Source organism: Malus domestica, chromosome 13 (genome assembly GCF_042453785.1).
Source record: "Malus domestica chromosome 13, GDT2T_hap1".
In the NCBI taxonomy this organism is placed as follows: Eukaryota; Viridiplantae; Streptophyta; class Magnoliopsida; order Rosales; family Rosaceae; genus Malus; species Malus domestica.
In genome coordinates, this window is record NC_091673.1 from 4,592,175 (window position 1) to 4,616,329 (window position 24,155).

Below are 24,155 nucleotides of genomic sequence, written 5' to 3' on the forward strand. Positions count from 1 at the left end.
AAAGAAAAATATAATAAAAAATAAGAAAAATTATGAATGTTGTATTCAAAACATTTTAAGAGGCGCATAGCGCCGGTGATAAAAAAAGGAAATAATGAAATAAAAAATATTAAAGCAATTCATGCATATAAATATATTTAAAATGTCTAAGTCGCTGTGATTCAAATAATATCTTTTGCACGCAATTGTTTATTAAATATTATTTCTCAATTTTTAAATACTTAAAGAGGTGCGTAGTGTTAGTTATAAAAAAAATATCTCGCACACGCATAATAATGTAATTTAATTAGTTGTCAAATTATCATTTTTTTAACAAACGATGTAATATACGCTAAGGGGAGGGAGTGGGTTTGGCCTCACAATGAGCTAGCAATCAATGGTTTATTAAATATTATTTTTTCTAATCCTAATGTAAATTCAATAAAATGTAGATGAAAATTGAAATATCGCTTTTATTAACATGGATTCAGCTGCTTTAATTAGTTAAATGACCGCTTTTATTAGATGTATTTATTATTCATTTCCATCTACATTAATAAATACATTTAAAACATGTAAATCATGCGTAACACGCCGTGATTCAAAAAATTGTCTTCTACATGCGTGTGAGCGTGTGCATGGAAGCTAGTTATTTTAATTTAAGTTATAATGACTGAGTTTATTTATTAGTAATAATATTCTGAGGTTATGTTGTCAACCCTGAGTAGCTTGTGAAATGATACACTACGAGACATGTATTTCAATACCCACAAAAGTTTCTCGGATTTTAGATACAGATTGGAGTGCAACTTTCGCGTATCAGATCCGATTTTGAAATGCGTTGTCTGTTTCTATTTGTGTTTCTTTCATCTGGGTTTTATAATTTAATGGTTCTGTGTGGAAAAATCTCTCAGAAAACAAAAAACTCAAAAGGAAAATCGGATAGAAGCCAAATGGTTTTTGAACAAAGAACAATAAGCCAAACAATTGCATGTGCAGCAGCTGCAACTTGGCGCCATTAAAGGACTCAACGAGTCTCTTTCACCAGACAATGAGCACATATCTTAAAAATCCACGAAGTTAAATAAGTTGGTTAAACCGTGCCAAGAATATTACTTTTACCTCAATCAAGTAAATCGATGGATATTTTAAATTATTCTGATTTACGACGAAAAAGATTAAAACTTGGTTGTAAATGACAAACTATTAGAGCAAGTTCATCCTTAAAAAAATAAGTCAACATCCAGCCTATTTAATCCACTCAGTGAACATTAATAGACGTCCATGAATAGTAATAAGCCAAATGCATCTTCATCCTTAACAAAAAATAACATAGTCAATTTTATTAAAATATTATTATTTTTTATTATAAAATAATAATTTTATTTTTAATTTCTGACTTTATAAAAAAATATTATTAATTTTTTATATTTTTATAAAATATTATTATAAATTACACCCAGCAATGTATACACTTGACACACCCCTATACATACAATAACACCACGGTTGCCGCCACCTCTAGCATGACCGCCAGCTCAACCCGCGACGCCAAGCCCACCGTCCTCGTCTCAGAGAAGCCCAGCAAGCCCGGAATCAACCTCCTAAAGCAGTTCACTGACTGCTCCTCTGCACTAAGATCTCGCTTTGTGACGCATTGATCATGCGTAGCAAGACCAAGGTCACCTGCGAGGTGTTTGAGTCCTCTGGCGAGAGGTTGAAGGTTGTGGGAAGAGTTGGCGTCGACATCGACAACGTGGATTTGGCTGTGGCGACTGAGTTCGGGTGCTTGGTGGTGAACGCCTCCATGACCAACACCGTTGCAGTCGCCGAGCACGGGATTGCTCACGTCAAATGGCCCGACTGTTGGATCTGTCGATTCTAGGCCGGTTTCTTGCCTAGCTTGGGCTGGGGTGGTGTGATTTGGCTAGGTGCCGTCCTGTTTTGGGTGCTAGGTGATGGGCAATCCACTCTCGGTGGACTTGCTCTCAAGGCAACATTAGATACACGTATATGTCAAACAATAGGATGAATGTAAAGAAAGGAGTCTCGTATTAGAGAAAAATTAAACTTTGCAAAGACTTATAAGGAGTTGAGATACTCTCACTATATTGTCAATTCTCATGTACATTTATAACTGAATAATACACTTGTTACAATGTTGAGCTACCACTATGAGGTTATTCACATATGTGATCCAAATTTATCACAAATATACGAACATCTAGGGCAACCAGCAGTTCCAAGAGAAGGAAGATCCAGCAGGCGAGATCGGTTTTTTCGGTTCAAACTGTTGATGCTATACTACCAGAGCTGATCATCGGCTTTACGAAACAAGACGCGGAACGAGTAGACTTCTCCCATGACGACGTCCTGGTAAACCATGTCCAATTGGGCATGGTCGGTAGAGTGATGATGGACAATGACAGCAAAGTCAACATTCTTCAATTTTTCATGATCCAAAAGATGGCCTTCAAGAGCACAATCAGACCTCGGAAGGGGGTCTTGACCGGGTTCAATGGCAAGTTGAACATGAGTATCCTTCATAAACTCATCTCATTTATGATTAAACTTGCCTCAAATTGCCAATTTTCTTTTTATATTAGTGAATAGTACACATGACACTGAAGCCGTACAACAAAAAGAATAGAGTAAAAAAAAATTTAAAAAAAACTTATGAAGTTAATAAACATGGTTACTGCTGCTACCACGAATTACGTACATGACCTAAATTTTCTACGTGTAATTTGGACACTAGTTAGATGATTGAAAGCACTAATGCCGAGAATCACGGTCTTATTAAGATCTCGCCAAATCAAGTTGGAATCGAGTGGTTATCGTTTTCCATGCAATCTTATCTTATTAAATATAAATCAGGATTCAAGATCTGTGTTTAGTTTATGTGATTAACAAGCACCATTAATTAAATATCAGAAGCCAATATAATTTTACTTGTACAAGGTTTCATATTTGATTCATATAGATGACGAGTTCAATATCTAATTACAATTAGATCACGTTGTTAATTACCCACGCCCTCCATTTCAAGTTGATTTTTGTTGTAGTGAAAACACAACAATCTAAAACAATACCTGCGTCCATCTTAAGTGTGCACTTTCTTGTTCAATCAGTTACGATTAAGAAAATCTCTCTGTAATTCTTTTGTCTAATGTTTAGTAAACACCCCTAAATGAACCCTATGTTCGATCAACTTGGTGAAGTTTGTTTTGTAAAAAAAAAAAAAACCACTAACGTACACCTTCTGTCACATCATGGCCCGAGTCCATCACATCTCTGGCCCGTTCCACTACCATAGCACGATATTGTCCGCTTTGGACTAACCATTCCCTCAAGGTTTTGTTTTTGGGAACTCACGAGCAACTTCCCAGTGACTCACCTATCCTGGAAGTGCTATGGCCTCCTTCTCGTTTAACTTCAGAGTTCCTACGGAACCCGAAGCTAATGAGCTCCCAAAAGGCCTCGCGCTAGGTAGGGATGAAAATATACATTTAAGGATCACTCCCCTAGGCGATGTGGGATGTTACAATCGACCCCCCTTATGGGCCCGACGTATTCGTCGGCACACTTCAGGCTAGAGATTGGCTCTGATACCATTTTGTCACATCCCGGCCCGGGTCCAGAACATCATGGGCCCGTTCCACCACCGTAGCATGATATTGTCCGCTTTGGGCTTACCATTTCCTCACAGTTTTGTTTTTGGGAATTCACGAGCAACTTCCCAGTGGATCACTCATCTTGTGAGTGCTCTGGCCTCCTTCTCGCTTAACTTCGGAGTTCATACGTAACCCAAAGTCAGTGAGCTCCCAAAAGGCCTCGTGCTAGGTAGGGATGAGAATATACATTTAAGGATCACTTCCCTGAACGATGTGGGTTGTTTCACCTTCTTCATTAAGTTGTTATTAACGAATATTCATAGTTATTTTTTCTTTTATATAAAAAGGAGACCTCGAGGGACAATCGACCTTTATATATTTTAAGATAAATCACCCATCTTATTTCAAATAAATCTCTAAACTACGATTTAAATAAAAATGCTTTGTTCTACTTATAATATTTGTACGATTCATATTTTGAGAGGCAAAAGATAGTACACTCTTGAAGTGGATGCAAGTAAAGAAAACAAATAAGGGGAAAATTCGAAATAGCTTCAATTTTATAGGCTTACTTTTGAAATATGTCTAATTTTTAGTGACTTTTGACTTTTGAAATATGTCTAATTTTTAGTTACTTTGGACTCATATCAAAAGACTCCATAGTGGGATTTTAATAAGATGGAGGTCTCCCTTTCCATCTAATCCATCAAGTTTAGAATTCGGGTTATTAAAATTTGATTAAAAAGCTACCGTTATTATAACTTTTAAAAGGATTTCTTATTTGTAATCGTTGGATCAAATTTTAACGGTTTAGATCACAAATTTAGTGGATTAAATGAAAAGTGAACCGGATAGAATCCCTTTCCGTCTTGTTCAACTAGAAGACACCTAAGCTGCTAAAAATGTCATCACCCATGTGCTTCTCCGAGTGTACGTGGACCTTTTGCTTTCTTTTTCTGATTTTCTTACTGTTATGATTTGATAGAATCATCTGCAGTAACCCAACATACTTGAAAACGAACGGACGACTACAGTAATTTGAAATTATATATGATATGTAACGTTATCACCGTTATATAGCGTGTCCAGTTATATAACATCTCAATAATCAATTGTTTGTTCATTTTTTCCGCATACATAGTAATGCTTAATAACAATTAACTCGTTTTATGTAAATTATTCTTTCAATATTTACAAAGTATAAACTGACGATGATTTTTTTATTAAGAAAACTAATGAAAATATCTTGAAAACTTTGAGTTTTAACGATAATGATAAAATAAAGGGTAAAGTGAATAATAACATGATTGATTTTTTAGTATAAAAATGTAATTTTTCATTAAAATGAACAGTAGCGAGAACTTTTCTTTAAAGTTCATTTTTTATTTTGTTACAGAAGAGATGCCATTTAACGAAAAAGGATGAAATACTCATGGATTCATGAGTAAAAAATGCTCATTCAATTCGTTTACCAGAAAAGATTTGGGAATTGAATTCCTCCCTTCCTGCCCCAGGTCCTAATAAACGGCTATGTAATTAAAGCTTCTTTAACTGTGTGAGATGTGTGTCTCAATGTGTGCCATTGCAGAGAAAGGGAGAACAAGAGAGACAGAGACACAACACATCTCTCTCACTCTCTCCCCTCCCCCTCCCCCTTCCCCTCCCTCTCTTTTCTGATTGAGACAGCAAGTTCAAGATAAAATCTCCCTGCAAATTTTTATTCATGCACATTTCAGTTCTGCAATAATCTAAATAAAGTTGTTAATTTTCTGTTAGGTAAAAGAGATTCTGTCCGAAGCAAGAAAACCCAGTTCACCAAAAGTCTTTAAGCTCTTTAAAAATGGTTGTTGTGGTGAGTATGGGTTCCTTCAGGAAAAAACCAATACAATAAATATAATATTCATATGTAGGTTAGTCACGTTGGCTTAGAGCAATCCATTCGCCTCTTTTTTTTTGTGTTCGAAGTTCATTTCCATGAATTATACTAGACGTTGGTTAAGCTTGTTAACTAACAACAATCTCTCTTACGCGGCTACGTCTGAGTTCGAATTCTCTTATCTCTTTCATTAAACTAAATTCGCTTAAATATTGTTTTGTAAAAAGAAAAATATAATTGATAATCTAAATAATGAAAAGACAGGAGGAAAAGTAAAAGCTGAGAGAAGCATGGAAAACGAACAAAAGAGGGAAAAGGTTGTTTGCGGCAAATGGCCAATGCTTGCACGTGAGGTATGGATTCTACAGAAGAACACCCCAAAAAACCACCATATCTTACTTGCATTTGGGAAATTTCCCCCACAAAACCACACGGTTTGTCCTCCAAAACTGCCCTTCCATCCCAAAGGGTCTTGGGTTTTAGTACTAATTTGGTACTGAGATACTTTTATAAAAAATAGGTATAAAAAAAAGCTAAGTTAAAAGAAAATGTTTATTAAATACTTAAAAACAGCTTATTTTCTTAATTTTGGGTGAAAAAAATAAAAACGTGAAAGAACAAAAATAAACTTAAAGCATAAATAATTTTTTTTCAATGCACAGCAATATCAAATCAGAACTTAACTATTTCAAAACCAGTTAGCCCTAGAAGATTATGGTCCCCTCCCCAAACATCTTAAGTAACAGATATATTAAAAAATAAAAGTTTATGTCAGTGGCTCAGTGGCTCAGTGGCCATGGTGGCTAAACACTAAATTCCCCTACCTCCCCAAAAGTTCTATATAATCCTGCCTAACCCCTCCCACTTTCCTCACTCATCTGCCTCCTCCCATTTCCTCTCCCCTGGTTTTTTCAAGCCTTATTCGTTTCCAATCCAAATGTAATAATATTGTCCCTCTCTCTCTGCAAATTTTAATTAGAAATGCTTAATGGTTTCCAATAAAAAAGCTGCATTTTTTTCTAAAATGCTTAATGGTTTCACTTCTTTGCATGCAGGAAAATGGCTTCTTCATCTGGGTTTTTCATGGCGGGTCTTCTTGCAATGTTGGTAGCCTCTGCGCATGCTTACGGCGGAGGCGGGTGGGTTAATGCTCGCGCCACTTTCTACGGCGGCGGTGACGCTTCTGGCACAATGGGTATGCACCAAAACAGCATAAGATTCCATTTTTACTTAATGTTACCATTTTTAAGTGCCCTTTCTGACCTCTGACTTCTGAATTTTTGGGATTTTGTTTTTGAAGGTGGAGCTTGTGGTTACGGCAACCTCTACAGCCAGGGGTACGGAACCAATACGGCCGCGCTGAGTACTGCTCTGTTCAACAATGGGCTGGGGTGTGGATCTTGCTACCAGATTAGGTGTGTGAACGACCCCAAATGGTGTCTGCCGGGCACCATTGTGGTCACCGCCACCAATTTCTGCCCGCCGAACAACGCCCTCCCCAACAATGCCGGCGGCTGGTGCAACCCTCCCCAGCACCACTTCGACCTCTCTCAGCCTGTCTTCCAGCACATTGCCCAATACAAAGCCGGAGTTGTGCCTGTGTCCTACAGAAGGTAAAACCCTAGTTAAATTTCAACATTTCAGAGCTAAAGATTCATACTTTATCCCAAAAAATCATTAATTTTATGAGAATTTTTGTGGGTTCTTTCTCAAAATTGCAAATTTTTTGTGGACTCTTATCAAAATTACTAAAATTTAGTAGGAGAGGACAAGGATCCTCTCCTGAGCAATTCCCTGGGGATCCTAGGGATCCTGCAATTTTGTCCGTTCATCGTATATCGTGTGATCAGAAATCATTTAAAATTTAAATTTTAAAATTCAAATATGAATAATACTTAACGAAAACTGACCGATATAAAATGAACGGACAAGATTATGGGATCCCTAAGATCCCTAGGGAATTGCTCAGGAGAGGATCTGGTCCGGATTTTATCATGGTCTTTTAATATTGCATTATATTTATGAAAAAAAAAAATTGGAAGAAGGGCACTAGAAGAATTTCATAATTAAAAAATCCTCGAAATGAAAGAAGGGCATTAAAGGAATTTCATGGCTAAGAATCTGATAGTGCATGACATGCAAATATATGTGAAATTTTCTCTCTCTAATTGAGGTGTTTATCTAATTTTATTTTGTTGGGTTTTTGTAGGGTACCCTGCAGGAGAAGGGGAGGCATCAGATTCACAATCAACGGACACTCCTACTTCAACCTGGTCCTTATCACAAACGTTGGTGGTGCCGGTGATGTGCACTCTGTTTCCGTCAAAGGGTCCAGAACTGGCTGGCAAGCAATGTCCCGAAACTGGGGGCAAAACTGGCAATCCAACAGCTACCTCAATGGCCAAGCTCTCTCTTTCAAGGTCACAACCAGTGACGGCAGGACTGTTGTGTCCTACAATGCTGCCCCTGCTGGGTGGTCCTTTGGGCAGACCTACAGCGGTGCCCAATTCCGCTAGGGCACCCCCCACGCCACCTCCTAATTTACCCTCCATATTTAGCCATTTCCTAGGTCATTAAATATATACTGAAGTATAATTAAGATTAGTGCGACTCTTAAGTATACTACGATATTAGTTAGTATTCTGAGTCACTGAGTCATTCAGTCAAGGTCTTTGGCCTCTGCGGTCAAAAGTGAGTAGGGCTTATTTTATAAGGGCTCTCCCATCAAGTTTTAATTTTTGAATTCTATGTGTCTTAGGTGTAGGGTACCCTACTATCTTTGGGACCCTAACTCCTTGGGTATTGTTTCTTTTTTACTTCTGTGGTATTTGTAAAACCAGAAGTTGGCTGAGGTGGTGGACTTTGACCACCCGCCATTAGTGTTTTGAAATATTACTAGCATTTTGGGCTTGTTGGGCATTATTGTAATTCAGCTGAGGTTGATGGTTAATTCAGTATTGTCCTTGGTTGTTATGTTTGAATGTTGTTGAAGGACTAAATGTAAATTTTCCTTTTTCTACTAAGTAATGGATTTGCCAATTTACTATTTATTGCTTCTTATTTCACCTTTTGCGAATAATCAATCATTTTGTTCATCTAACTTGTGCTTGTTTCAATGAAGAAACCAGAAAAATAATGCATACGTGTGAGTTAAATCAAATTGTATAAAAAAAAAGTAAAATAATATAGACGTAGGTTATACCAGTTGATTAAAGCAGTGTGTTTTGTAGCGTTCAAGTTATAATTCCCCTAATTGTAATTACTTACAAAGTAACCTTTACTCTCAAGACTAAGCAAATTCATAGTTCCCTGAATGAGTAGGTTTGGTAACGAGTTTTCTAGATTGTGTTCGATGCAATAACAAATTATAAACAAGAGAGAAAAAGCATGTAGACATTGTCTAGTTGAAGTAATTGGCAATGGTAACAAGTTAGAAAAATATAATGTTAGGGATGGCAAGGAATGAAGGAAATGGGGATCGAGATTGAATTTCATGTGTGGCTATAGGAATATATTGGCACGGGCCAGCCCTAAACCAAAAGTGCCAACACAAGAGAAAATAGGGCGACCACGTAGCTAACTACTTGGTTAGCCACTCAAAAAGCGTGGGTTACCGTTCGTTGAGAATTTGTAGCTACATGAGGGATCATTTTCCTAGAGATCTTAAGGATCCCGTGATCTTACATGTTCACCATACATCATGCGGTCATAAATCATTTTAAAATTTAAAATTAAATATGAATAATATCTAATAAAAATTAACTGCACGATATACGATGAACGGATAAGATCACAGAATCCTTAGGAAAATGATCCGGTGATGATCCTTTTCCCATGAGGCGGATGATACCCTAAAATGAAGGGCCATTTTATTTGTGAGAGTGATCTAACCAATCACGCGGTCATGTTGCCCTACTTTCATCTTTTACACCTAGCTATTTTCACAAGGCAATTTAATAAGTCTGTGAGCAGAAATTTTGTGTGATGGGACTGAATAATTGATTGGGTTACAACGTTACATGAATTGGAGTAAAACATCTGTACAGACATTTCATATCTCAAAATTTTCAACGTCTCATCCATTGTCCCTTTGCTTTCCATGTCCCTTTCAACGTAGATTGCCTCAAAGATTCATACCAGTTAACAACAAAAGATTTACCAGAGGGAGAATCTATGCAGGAAACTTCACATACCCAACTTTTTTTTTTTGTGGTTTCATTTAAATGTTTTGCTGTGTGTATATAGACAGACAGCAACACGGAATAATAGCGGTTTACGTGTATACGTAACTATTTTAGTTTTGTGTGTTCAATGATCATTCATTTTTATATAATAAATGAATAAAAGATTAGTGTTATAAATAGGTAAAAGTTAGAAAAATAACATTTGCTAAGAACGAGAGTGAAGCAGATGTAATATATCACAATATTTTGTGTATTAACTATAACAGAAAGATTGCAAGAAAAAGAGAAATAGGAGAATGTAGAAAATATTATAACTTATCTTTCTTTTCTTATTCCTTTTGTATATTCTGTTTTGAACACTCGTAGTGCTCTATTTATAGAGTAACTACCATGAAAACTTACAAAAACTTCACTATTTAGCATATGAATCTTTACTATATACATGTGGGCATTCTAGATTTTAAATCGTGTAAACTTTTATACTTTCTAGGCCTTTACGATCCATTCGGTTATCATAAATTACTTAAACTGAATAACTCACTATATATTTGGTTTAAGTACTATTTAAATTTCAAAGAATGGGGCTTTGCAAACACAACAAGCACTTGCCTTGTCTCACGAGTAAGTGCAGCCTGCCAGGTTCCGACCTCAACGGCAAAACGATTGATATAGAATTAGAACCTTGGTAACTTTTCTAGCAATTTGTAGCTAGAGTCTAGAAATTCATCTGACATCATTGAATTTTAGCAAAATCATTTGCCTTAAGTGTTCTTCTACACTCCATGATCTTCACAAGCTCTTCAAGACACCAAGTTGATGTGCTGCGTAGCTCCTCGAGAAGACGATGACAGAGATCCTAGACCCTTGGATTGCCTGCGCCAGTACGGCTGTTATATTTTGCCCTTGTCTAATTTCCTCGTCGCCATTAAAGACGTTGATTCCGGCATCTTTTAACACCTGTGGAGGTGGTTTCACCCTTGAAGCTCAAGAACATGTCGTACGTACAATGTTTTGAGGAGGAGGAAGAGAAGAAGGATTCATATGCTGTCCTGGTAGTGGTTCTTAATTCCCTGATCACAACAAAAACGTTCCAGTTGTCCGTCTGCTTAGGAGGAAGGCATGTTTAACCCAAATGGTTGACTTTGAGAATCATATATGAACATCATGCAATGTAGTTGTTGGGCAAATATTATTTGAATACAGATCCTCGACTACTTCCATTTTAAACAATTTTTTGAACTTTTCATTTTTGTTTAATTTTTAGTCAACATTTTTCATGCTTTAGAAGTGCAAACCAAAACCATATCGTCTGTAAAATTGGAACGAAGTAGAGAAGATTAGCATGGCCTTGCAAAAGGACGATACGAGACCGTGTAAACCTGGTATAGTTGCTTTGTGGTTCCAGCTGATGTTTTGCGGTGTGTAGACAGCAACAAGAAATAGCAGACATTAATTTACACAAAAAAATGGAATTTTAAAAATTTTCCAATATGTTATGGTTTTTGTATATTTTTATATGTACTTTTATTTACAGCTCAGATTACTGAGAGGGGAAGCAAGGGGGACTTGGATTGTCTGCCCTCCCATTTCGGTGCCCTTCTCGTACCCTCCTGTTTGTGTGGTCACGGTAAAACCACGTCAACATTTTATAAAAAAATAATATAAAATGTTGACGTGACTTAACCGTGACCACACAAAATAGGAGGGCACAGGAAGGGCACCAAAATGGGAGGGCAGACAATCCAGGTCCAAGCAAGGGAAGGCAATGTCCTAAACTGCCAATAGAAACCTTGACAGCCAAAGACATGAAGGGGGCGGAGGGAGCAAAAAAAACTCAGCAGAACACCTATACTTCTATATATATAAAACACAGAAGATCTCTCATTATATTTTTGGTGCTTCATTCTTTGCGCATCAGCACCGTCGTTTCTTCTCGCAGGGGGACTAATCACTAATGATAGGACCGTTTTGTGTTGAACCCGCACTGTACACTCGGTGGTTGCCTTCTATATTACCACGACAAAAAAAATATATGACTGCGAAAACCTTGATGGATGAGTATGTTTTTCAAGCATTCAGTTGGATTTCTCCAGCAACTCCCCATCGGTGGATGAACGACAAAAGCACCCATGGACTTCAGTTTGTCTGCTGCATCAAGCAATAGAGATGCTTTTAAGATTTCAATACAGTACAGAGAAGTAAACCTTCCAATTAGTAGGACAAAACATTGCAACAACGGGGCAATGTCAACATAATACAGAGATGCTTTCTAAGGTGGAATATGCAGGTTTAACGCAATGGGGAGGAAAACAATTGACTTTGCAGTTTATCTCTGAAGAAAAATAAATTGGATTACATTGTAGCTGAAAGAAAAATCACATTAACAGTATAATAATATACATGGAGAAAACAATGTTATAATAACCAATGTCTAGTTTTTACGTAATTCGCTACTCCAGCAAAGGAAAACATGCTAGTAACAAGCATGAAAAATTTATTGAGAAAATCGGGGAAGAGAAACTGACCTGGGAATATAAATGCTCGTCAAACATGGTAACTGCACAAGGACCAGATGTAGAAGCCCAATTATGCTGAGTGGGGTAAAACTCAGGTCTAGGAGCTTCAAAGCTTCCATTAACTTGATACTCAACAGGGTTTTCTTGAGGACTCATTTCTGCCGGTGGTTGGAATTTCGTATCAGTCAGCATATTGAGATTGTACGGAAGATAGGGAATGTGCCCACCCAGCTGTAGATTCAGCGGTGCGGTTCTGCTTAAGTCATTTAGAATACCATTTTCTTGTCCAGAAGTAGAAATCTCTGGACTTTTTCCTGTGCCAAGGTAACCAGAATAACTACCAAAGGAGGAACTTGCTGAGCATTCCATATCCCTATAACAGGAAATAATTTCACTGAGTAACACTTTTGAGATAAAGGCAATCCACCATTAGATGAAATTCGTAGATTTTTAATCAACAAAAAATTAGTTGGGGGAGCCTTTTAACGTTCTATGTTATAAAGAGCGTCATCTTATCGCATAACATGTTGCGTTTCTTTTCAATTATATTTCCGTCTTACACAACAAAAATTCTTAGGAGAGCTAGTATGTACTTCCCAACAATCACTCACCTATGGGGAAGCAAGGTCGCGTCCTCAGGTAAAACTATATGTCGGCTTTCATTAGTCGGAATCCATGACAAAGGCTGGAGCTGCTGCTCAGCATTCATGCTGAAGGGTATATGCAACCCATTTTGGAACTGCAAGATGAGAATGTTTGCCAATATCGTACCGGTAAGTAAATAACACCTCAAAAAAGTTAAATAACACCTTAAAAAAGTTTCTCATGTCAGAAAAGTAGCAATGCTTTACCTGACTAGTGCATTTTATTGACATAAGCTGCTGCTTTTGTAAATTTTCCTGCCAGCGGAAAATTGGATAGCATTAGTATCAAGAGGTGTAGAACTAATCATTGTAGCACAAGGTCACTTGAAAACTACAGAGAAAGGATTCGAGGAAAATTATAAATTCTTTATTGTACAATTGTAATAACTCTATTTTGTTTGTAACTGTCAACAGTTTCTTGCTGAAACTCCAATGATGTCATACTCACTACTATTCACATACATTTCCAAATTAATAAGTAATCAAATTCTAAATTTCTACAGTCCAAGGCAGTACATCGTTTCAGCAACTTTCAATTATCAGTGGTAAAATTTCAATGGCATATAATATTGGAGAGCTAGCCAATTACAATAATTAGAAAATCTTAAAATTTGGAACCAGACAATGAGAACACTTACCAGTGCTGACCCTATCAAGCGCAAGAATTCTAACATCGGGCGGGTATACACTAAATGTCTTCATATAAAACCTACAACTGGATGAAGAGGATACCTTATGTGTTCGAATCTGGTTAAGCGATTCTCTAAGTGAATCTTCCATATGCCCCAACTGTTCTACACTGTTGATCTTATCAAGGCTAGTCCAACAGCTGCAGAATCCAAGATTGGTATAGCATTAGTTTAGGGGGTCATAAACCATAGTAAAATTTCATTGCAACTTAAATTAGTGAAACGTAAAATATGGCTCGCAAACCAAATTTTCAGGTATTCACCTTAGTCTCTTTTTTATTTCGGAAAGCTGGGTTTGCAATAAACTAGACTGGTTACTCAGATCCTGTCAGAAAAAAAGAGAGAGAAAGAGAAATATAAACAGCACGTAACAATGAAAAGTTAAGCCAAAGAGACTCGAATGGTGAAATATCACATTGGAAATATAGGTTTGCATTCTTACCTCAATCGTTTGAGAACTGAAACAAAAAGAAAAGAAAAACATATTAATTGTAATTCTTGTAATTCCATGATTTCTGACAACATTTTAACCGAGTGTGTTAGCTTGTGTACCTTGTACCCAAAAATTCTTGTATATTAACGTCATGATCCAACTTCTTGAATGTTTTCTTCAGTGCCTACACTTTCAACAAGAAAAACAGAAAATTAAGTAAGAGACAGCAGTGGTAGTATCTAGATTATACCAGAACAGAAAAAAAAAAAAAAAAAAAAAAAAAAAGAAAGAACAATAACATCATCAATAAATAAATAAAAGGTTATCAAAAGGGACTTACTTCGAGGCTTTCCAATTTCCTGTTAGAATCCAAACAATTTAAATTTAGCTAGGATACTTCGAAACTTAATTCAGATACATGATTGTTTCTTTGAGCGAAGAAATTACCTTTTAGCTCTTTCCTGTGGAGTGAGTTGAGCAAACTTTGCTATAACGTCTTCAATGCTACTAAAGTCAACAAGAAAAAAGAAAAGGGCAAATTACTGATCATTTCATCTACACATGATTTCATAAATGCAAGTGCATGATCGTTATTTACAGCCCTCGTTACCAATAATGTTATACAAACTAATCTCCATTTAACAATAGAACAATCAGACTTGTTCAGAAATAACGGAAACAATTAAAACACTAAGGTACGTCATGTGATCTAAAGAATTTTACATTCCTTACTGCTGTAACTCCTAAAGTGAATATAATTTGGTAATTAAACTAAATAACTGAATGAATTAAGGTGCCTCACACATTAAACATATCCCCCCGAATCAACTGCTTCGATTAACTAAAAGGCTTAATCTCGATAAGCCTGAATAGTTTTCAAACGCAAACATAAAAACCTCATGCGAGTCTTCATATAAATTCTTTAATTCGTTACCATTAGAATGAATGTACAATTGTAGATACATACCTGCGTTTGCCACAGCACAAAGAAGGCTTTCCGGTAGGCGAAAACATGAGAAGGATAATGTCAATGTCGCATAGTATAGATAATTCATTAGCCTTTTTCATAATGCCATTCTTCCTTTTAGCATAAGTTGCTTGACGCCCATTTGTGTTCTCCAACCTCTTAATCTTTAGCTTTACCCTTCCCATCCTGCACTTTCAACCGCGAATCTTACGCTCGAATCCCTCTTCTTTGACTGTCCAAAATATCGAAAAGCCTGCCCAAAACCAAAATCATTCATTTCTTCATCACAATCTATCCAACCACACAGAGTTCAATTTCCTGACTCACACAATTCAGCAACCAATTTAAACAACGTTGCCAGATACAAGAACATGCTACCGAAAGTTCACAAATTTATCAACATTACAAAATAAAGACAGATGCTTTTCCTATTTTTCCATACCCTAATGACCAAATTAAATCTTACATAAACAGGGGTGATTAAAATTGCATTAAGCCCAGATAAGAAAACCAAGATTCAACAAAAACCCATTTGCCAAATGAAGCTAAAAAACCAAAATCGAATACCTTTTCTGAGAACGGGAGACTTGTGGGATATTTGAGAAAAATAAGGAATAAATAGTAAAAGGCAAAAAGCATATCTGAAAAACCACAAAAAAATAGAAACTTACCCAGAAGAGGAAATGAAACAGGGGAGTTTTTAGCAAAACATTATCCAAACGTCGGAAAATGTTGGGACACGGAAGAGAGAGAGAGAGAGAGAGAGAGAGAGAGAGATTGGCTGTCGAGGAAAGCCAATAGGGAGGAGATTCAAAAGGCAGAGAGAGAGACGGAGGGAGAGAAAGAGAAGGGTGTGTGTGAGCTTACATATAGCTTTGCATAACACGACCGGGTGACCGAAAAATTCGGTAAACAAAATTTGCGGGAGAATCGGAAACGTCGGAAATTCCCAAACTAACCAACCAAAAACAATTTTGTGCGTCGTTCGCCCTCCTTCCTCCTCCGACTCTGTCCTCTGATCCGGACACAGATTCTTGTTTCTCTAACATGTTTTGCTGGGTCGTGGAGAGTCGGTGGGCTTTGGAACTTAAATTTTGTGAAATTACGTTTCTATCCTCCACTTCCCATGCATTTTGATGGAAAAGATAATGTCGCTATGGTCATTTTAGGAAACGAGTAATTAATGGTGGGAAAATGTGGTGTTATTTTTGCTAACTAATTAATTCATGGGCCCCTGGACTAGAAAAATAGGCCTGATGGATTGGGTTGGTTACACACTTGCACTCTATTACATGTGGTCCATTGAAACCAGCAAGTGAGAAGAGGAAACTGCTACTAAACATCTAGGATTTCAAATCACAAAAGGATTGTCCCTCTTAATGACAATTTGTATGGATTAATTCTGTTTAGACACACAAACCAACTTCCGTTGTTGACACTCTCTAATACTGGTTTGTCTTTACATCCGATGGTAGCTCTCACTTTTATCAGGGAGTATCAACAATGGTTAGTTTTGTGTGTCTAAATAGTATTACGAGAGAGGAGTAGACTTATGATTAAAAAATAAAAAGTACTTTATACACTGATCAAGGCAAAAACACATTGATAATCAAATCCCAAACCCACATTAATTCATTTACTTACCCATAAAAGTACTGAGTGTATAATAACAAGGTTTAAACATTGCAGTAATTGCCAACGTTTGATTGCACTGATGCTGCTAGAGTCATCACTGAGGTCAAAAAGAAAAGCAGCACGAACAGCTGAGCAGCTACCGGCAATGGACCAGCGGATTTTCGTGTGCATCATCATATTTTTCAATCAGTTAAAGTTTGATATGCGTGCAAAAATGGGCCATGGCTTTTGGAAAGTGTTAATAATTTAAGGCAGGTACTAGTTTGTCCATAAAAAGCAAGGAGCTCAAGAACCTCTTTGGGTTGCGTTACGTCAGATCAGATGAATCAGTTAGCTAATAACCACCTCTCTCTTTCTCTCTCTCTGTGATCGATCGATTTTCTGGATCACTGACAGTATATTGACAATATTATCTGACAGCAAAATTGTGAGACTTTATTCTCTGAAATGACCAATCGAGATTGCTGGTTTTAAGAAACTTTGAGCAATAATAACAAGGGTGTAGGGTTTGTGAATTTTGATGCTCTCTATCTCCACCCTTCGGGCCTCGGTAACAAGTAATAACCGACCGACAAAGACTAGATGAGAGGGTCGGTCATATAGCATTAACAAGAGATGAATATCTAGACTTCCAGCCAGATGTGCTGTATCAATATTTTCAAGTCAATTACACCTTGTTATGGTGCATTTTAACTATTTTATATAGTGATTTTGTGGCAATGGATCGTTATATTAAGCTTCATCTTCTATTGTTTAAAAAAATTCTTCATGCAACAAATTTTATGCTTATTTTTCTTTATTTTGCTCATCACTTTACTATTATTTAGGTGACCAGAGATAAAACATATGGGATATTTTTAGGGTTTGTATAGGATTGGACTGGACATGCCCAACAAACAAAAGCATAATCTGCCGTTTAGAAAGTAGTTGAATGCTTTTCACAGCAATCACTAAAAGTAAGGTATTATTAGGCATCCCCTGGTGATCATATAAATAACAGCAACAAATGACTTTGTTTCCAAAAGGACTTGCACCAATATTTATCTGTGCATGCATTTGATTTCGTATATATAGACAATTATAATGAAGCACTATTTTGTGTTAACTATTTACTTCAGAGTGCAGACAGACGCTTCTTCAACCGAGTGAAGCAATTTCGTGGTGAAGTTGGTCCACTGAAGATTATCACAGTTGGGGTTCTTCAGGACAGTCCAGGAGTCATGACTCTGCATTTGAAAAACAAATACCTTGGTCCCTACCACTACACTCCTCTACTTACTACCATTTATCAAACTTTGTAAAAGTTTCACATCAATCAAGCACGTTAAACATTGATTAGGCTTTTGGATAAACATCCCTTTCTCCTGCAGGTTATGCCAGAAAGATCAAATGAACATGGGAATAAACCACCACCTTTTTCATCACAAGTAAAAGAGTTCATGTTTGATACGTTTGCTTGATTAGGGCGATTTTTACAACGAGGCAAGACTGTGTGAGACATTTCTTTGCCGTTGACATGATTTGGCACTCCCCTCAAATTATCTTCTAAGACTATCTCCAAACCTTGGAATAAAATTTAAAATATAAGCTTTAAACCCCCCCCCCCTCCCAAACTATCTCCAATCATGGGTTAAAATAAGTCTTAGGATTTAGGATAAAATATATCTCTGGCTAGATTCCCCCATATTTCTAATATTTTTTTGTTTTTCACTTATAATTTAACGGTTATAATCAAATGAGATCAAATCTAATAGTAAAAAAAGAAAGATTTGATGGCCCAAAATTAAATCTAAAGTTTAAAATAATTTAAGAAACTTATTTAAATCAAATTTGACTTAAAACTTCATAAATATCTATGTATTTGTATGATTTTTAATTACTTATCGAAATTTAAATATTTTTAGACTAAAATATTCATAAAAATCAATTAAGATAATCTACATAAATTTTATTTAAAAGTAATTAATGAAAACAAAAAGTTAGACTAAAATCATTATTTAATTATCATAGGCTAAAATTTTAAGCCACAAGAGTTGAAGGAGAAAAACAGTTTTTAGCTTGTAACTTAAAATTTTATGGCTTAAATTTTAAAGTTTTATCCTCAAGGTTGGAGATGGTCTAAATAAGAAGTGATGCAACATGAGATTAGGTTTCCTTCGCTACAAGGATCAACCCTCTCACATCAGAAAAATCTATGTGATATAAGGTGGTAATAAAATATTGTGAGTCTCATACTTACGTGAAATATACCTTACAACTTAAATATTCGGATGCCCTTGTTGAAGTTATTATCCAAGTATATGTTAAAGTTTTAGGGGGACAGGCGTCGGTCCACCATTATACTAATAGCATTGAAGTTGTCCCCACTTAATCATCTGTGCAATCAATAAGCGTGGAGTTTTTATACAAAAAATCTTGATGTAATTAAAAGTGGAACCTTTTGACATAAATTGTGATTTGTTTTGTGAAATAACTTATGTGGGACTTTTTGCGGTCTTCAACACACCCCCTCATGTTGAACCACTTTAGAGTGGGTCAAACGTGTAGCTACATCAGTCAGGTTTGTAAGTGAACCCGATAGTTCGGGTCCATATTTGAAATCCGCCCTGATACTAAGTTAAAGTTTAAGAGAGACAAGCCGCAGTCCACTATGCCTCGATGCAATTAGCAGTGGAACCATTTGATATAAGTTGTGATTTGTTTTGTAAGATGGCCAATGTGTGATTTTTTGCTTTATTCAACAGTATATAAATATTTCTTTCTATCTCTCATCTCATACATGTATGTATATAAAAAAAATAGTGTTATCCACACACCAATTTCTAATTTTCACTCTTCTCAACTATAAAATATTAACAAGAATATATAGAAAAATGAGTGTATGAATATCGATAACCATAAGAAACCAAAATAAAGTGAATGAATCAAGCACAATTTTCCTTGGATGACTACACACGCATACACACATGCATGGTTGTCTAGCAACGACAGGCTTTTACGGGTGCGGGTGTCCAAAAGGACCATGAACCGTTGGCTTTGTTTTGTTTCTTTGCAAACAACATACAACAGGGGGCTCCAACGCACGTGGATTTCTGTTATAAACAAAGTTTTAAAAGATGTTTCGTGCTAGTTGAGTAACTGGTTGTGGTTTAGCGTCTAGACGGCTAGGTGGACTAGGTGAATTTAAGTAAATTTCACTACAATAATTTGGATCTTTTACAACTTGGCAAATACGACATACAGTACTGGTATGTCGTAAATAATATCATTCACGACATTCATAAAGTTCATATCGTAATACTTGTGCATAATCTCACATTCACGGCAGTACTTTTGTGCAAGTCGTTAAACACAAATATTTACAGCTTAAGTGTTGTGTGTCGTATTTGACAATTTATACGACACACTTTCCTCTTTTAAGGCTTCACGTTATGTCGTAATATGAATTTTTCATATATTTGTGTCCCTACCTTTTATGACACGTCGTAAATAATGACTAACTTTGGAAATTTATTATGTTATAAACAAGCCAAATTTTTCTAGTCAATCAATAGACAATTTGGCGCTGAAATTTTTTTTAGTTCCCAACTTCCCACCCAAATTTTCCCAACCCACATTTTATTATTTTTTTTGCTCAAAAATGAGCTTTTTGGCTTTTTGGCTTGGTTCTCTTTTCTTTCTCCAAAGTTCCCAGCTTCTACGACTCGTCAAGCTCTCCGGCCGGCCATGGTGATTTCCTAATCCAACACATCTCTTTTTTTTCACTTGCTTATTCTTTTTAGAAAATGCAGTTTTAATATTTTTCTTGAAACTTTTGTATTTTTAACCATTTGGTTTTACCCTTTTCAATGATATAAATGTTGAGTTTGTAATTATGAAAAATGATGTAGATTTTAATCTTTTGTCTGGTGCTATGTATGCATTTGTGAGTATTTGAAGGAATATGGCTTGAATGAAGGTGAAATGGTGAAATTTCTCTCTTTGTTGCCTTTTATTGAGTTTTAGTAGGGGCAAGAAGGTTAGAGTTATATGGGAGTGTTTGGCTCTTGCTGTAATTTGTGTGGTCTGGATGAAAAGAAATAAAGGGCTTTTGAAGGTATGGTGGAGTAGGGGCTGAGGAGCTATGGGATAACTTGGCGAGGAGTCTATGATGTTGTAGGCCTGCTAATTTTTTTTCAGATTTTAGGAGGGTTTTGTTTCCCTTATGCATTTCTGTTTTCCTTTAGTGGTCCTCTTGACCACTTTTTCATTGGTTGTTTTATTGTCTTTGTTGCAAGAAAATTGTTTTATTATCTTTGTTGCAACTAGAAGATGATTAGAATCCGGGAGAAAAGTAGTTTATTGGCACGACAATTCCATGCAATTACAAGTTATGAATCTTTTTTATTTTTAATGCAACATTATTAGTAATTTTGTTAGTTTTCAGACTTGTTTTCTACGTGAGATCATTATAAAGTATTTTATTACTGTTGGGTTGTTCATTTACAAATGTGTCTGTTTCCAAAAAGTATAAAATGACCAATAACATATTACAAGTTATGAATCTTTTTTATTTTTAATGCAACATTATTAGTAATTTTGTTAGTTTTCAGACTTGTTTTCTACGTGAGATCATTATAAAGTATTTTATTACTGTTGGGTTGTTCATTTACAAATGTGTCTGTTTCCAAAAAGTATAAAATGACCAATAACATAAACGATTGATGATTTATTTATGTAATCCATTTGAATGTTGATATTGTGATTTGTGATAACCAAGGAAAACTAAAGAAGAAGAATTTGAATGCATCAACTTCAAATTACCTTTGGAGGAAAAAGAGATTACAATTCATTTGGTTAAGAGTTAGGACTTAGGTCTAAATCTTGTAGATTTTAGATGCATTTGTTGATGTGACAAAGTTATGCATCTTTCATGTCTTCATCCCTTAAGACTTGACAATTGGATAACAAGTTAGGGAAGATTTGATATGTTTTACAAATAGTTGTGGTTTATTCTGAGAGTATATAATCTCCTAAAGTACTGCTTATTTGGCTATTGCAGGTTTGATAATATGCATGCATTGTTGCTTATTTGGCTTATCAAGGTTTCATCACTATCAATGCATGCCTAGAAATCCAGGTATAACAAATTATGTAAATGAGCAGTCATTTATTTTCATTATTATAATTGATGGCTTATTTTGTGTCTTGCCTTTGAATATGCTAAGTTTTTGTAATACAGTGCTTTTAAACTTGATTTTGTTTTCTGTATATGTTTTAGTAGCTACTATGTTGACTGCTAGAACTAGAGAACTTGACAATGTAGAGTGTAGAGTTTAATTGGTGTACAATGGATAAAGAATGTGCATACTTTCCACGGTTATATTCTGAACTATGTGTGTAAATGTTAAGATTTCTTATTTATATTCCACACACATTGAATTTGTACTTTTCCCTTGTAGAAATTCAGTAGTGTATCAAAATGGGGTACATAGTTTTTTGAAGGATGTTCTGACTAAGGAGGGTAATCCAAAAAAAATAATATGTCCTTGCAAGGATTGGTTTTAAGCGTGTTACAATGCAACTCAAGCCTGATAATGTGAGTTTGGTACAATGGCGGAGTTTTGTTAAGAAACGCTTAGGTTCAAAATGTAAGATAACAATATTTCTTTTCTTTTATTCAAATATATCCATTCTATATTCAAATATATCCATTCAAATATATCCATTCTTTTATTGAATAAATTTTGGATATATAGGAGATAAGTGAGAGATTTAAGAAAATGAGGGCAAAGCAAACTATGTTACACACAATGAGTCACAAAGGCTATGCTCGCCTTGAAGATGAGATGGTAAACTACAATTTTTATTTCTGTTAGTCATATTTTACTTTTGTAGATTTTCTTATTTAAAGTTTCAATGTATATTTCATGTATGTTTGTACAATAGTGAGTCCAAGTATATATGAGAAGAGAGAGGGAAAAAAAATGGGAAGGATGGCTACAGCAAGCAGCCGACAAGAAAGAAGAAGGCATGTTGCCTACATAATCTAAACCTTACACAAATATATTACCCTAATCAGTCTCCTCCCTTAAATAAAGGGAAAGGTGATTTACATACTTTTACCCTAAATATTACAATGTGCCTTACCCTAGAGATTTACCTTAGGGGTCACCTTGGTAGTAGACTCCATATGCAGCATCAGTAGATACATCATCAGTCATATGCAGCATCAGTAAATGCAGCATTATTGATGCAGCATCAGTAGATGCATCATCACAACAACTTTTTAACATAATTGTGAGTGGTGTTGCTGTATGAAGACTATGATCTAATATTCTCTCTTAGTGTTTTATTTTTTATTTTTTATATTTCTAATGATGTAGATAAGAGAAAGTGAAACACCTGATGCAATAACAAGGGGAGATGTATGGATTTATGGGCACACAAGGAAATTTGGTGAATTTTTAAATGAAAAGGTTGCAACTGTATCGGTAATGAATGAAACAATTTATACTTACTTGTATTAGTATTATAGTTTTTATTTTATAAGTTAACATTTTGCTTTTTCATCGTAGAAAAAAATACAAGAAGCAAATAAGAATATAATAGATGTTGATAAAAACTCTGTTAAGAATGATGCTCTTGCCAAAGCACTTGGACCCGAACGTAGAGGTAGAGTAAGGGGACTTGGGTTTGGTGCAACACCTGTGTTCAAACATATAATCGTGAGAAAGTTATTATGCTGGAAAAAAAGTTGGAAGATTTGAAAAATATTGTCGATTCCTTACTAGTTGGACGGATGGGGAAAAATACTAACTTGGTAAGTACATTTTTCATACACTTCATTATTATTATTAAATATTAAATTAGCATCAAACTCATAAATTATGGTCTACTTTAATGGCAGTCTCCTTGTGTTAGCACAAATCATCAAGGATCTGAAAACTTACCAAATGATTCAGCCAATCACCATGCTATTTCAGCAAACCATCATGCTACTTATTCCAAGCCTCAAGCTAAATCTTCCAACCTTGATGCCTCTTATGGTAATCTAAATCATAATTCTCCTAAACCTCAAGGGACTAAGTGCAAATTACTAAATTGTACAAGGACTAGAAAAGTTGTTGCACTTGCTGAAATTGCATAAATCCTCAAGATTTGGTGCATTTTGTGCCACTTGGACCAAATCATTGGAAAGTTTGGGTCCTTGAGATACTTGTATCTAGGATAAACTTACCTCGACCAACACGTGAGTTTTTTCTTCTCGACGATGCACTCCTTAGTACAATCCCATGGCCAATCGAATCTATCTCATTTGACTAGCTCTTGATTAAAATGTACTAATTTTGGTTGTGATGGTTCACTAAATTTATATCAATTTCTACTTTAGTTATTTCTTGTTTTTTCTCACTTACTAGCTATATATATTTTAGTCATACAGATTTGAGAATTAGCTTAACGCTTCCTTCTTGGTATGGTGCTATTTTGTGATGAAATTGATTGCTCCATGAACATGGAGGGTGTGCTTGGGATATTGCTTTTTGGTATGATGTTGCCTCATATTTTGGTACTACATATTTGAGAATTAGCTCAAAGCTTCCTTCTTGGTATTGTGACGATCCGTCCCAAATTATTA

At 35.7% G+C, this 24,155-nt stretch overlaps 2 protein-coding genes across 7 annotated transcripts; one reads left to right on the plus strand and one right to left on the minus strand.

The window, feature by feature from the left end:
• Positions 1 to 5,903: 5,903 nt before the first annotated feature.
• LOC103451807 (expansin-A10) lies at positions 5,904 to 8,519 on the plus strand. The gene is made up of 4 exons (XM_008391234.3): positions 5,904 to 6,408; positions 6,525 to 6,664; positions 6,770 to 7,082; positions 7,679 to 8,519. Coding segments are annotated over exons 1-4 (762 nt in total). The 5' UTR covers positions 5,904 to 6,406; the 3' UTR covers positions 7,986 to 8,519.
• Positions 8,520 to 11,106: 2,587 nt separating this feature from the next.
• On the minus strand, positions 11,107 to 15,951 carry LOC103451806 (agamous-like MADS-box protein AGL30). Of its 6 annotated transcripts, none has more exons than XM_008391233.4 (12): positions 15,574 to 15,951; positions 14,903 to 15,155; positions 14,383 to 14,442; positions 14,276 to 14,294; positions 14,055 to 14,119; positions 13,945 to 13,960; positions 13,766 to 13,827; positions 13,546 to 13,642; positions 13,021 to 13,068; positions 12,781 to 12,908; positions 12,179 to 12,542; positions 11,107 to 11,798 (listed from the first exon to the last, which is right to left on the minus strand). In XM_008391233.4, exons 2-12 carry the CDS (start codon positions 15,085 to 15,087, stop codon positions 11,790 to 11,792), a joined length of 1,053 nt encoding a protein of 350 aa, XP_008389455.1. In that variant the 5' UTR covers positions 15,088 to 15,155; positions 15,574 to 15,951; the 3' UTR covers positions 11,107 to 11,789. The 6 variants fall into 6 exon arrangements, with proteins under 6 accessions (XP_008389455.1, XP_008389454.1, XP_028947652.1 ...); XM_008391232.4 differs by having other exon boundaries at positions 11,107 to 11,801; XM_029091819.2 differs by having other exon boundaries at positions 11,107 to 11,801; positions 15,770 to 15,922.
• Between the last annotated feature and the right edge of the window lie 8,204 nt (positions 15,952 to 24,155).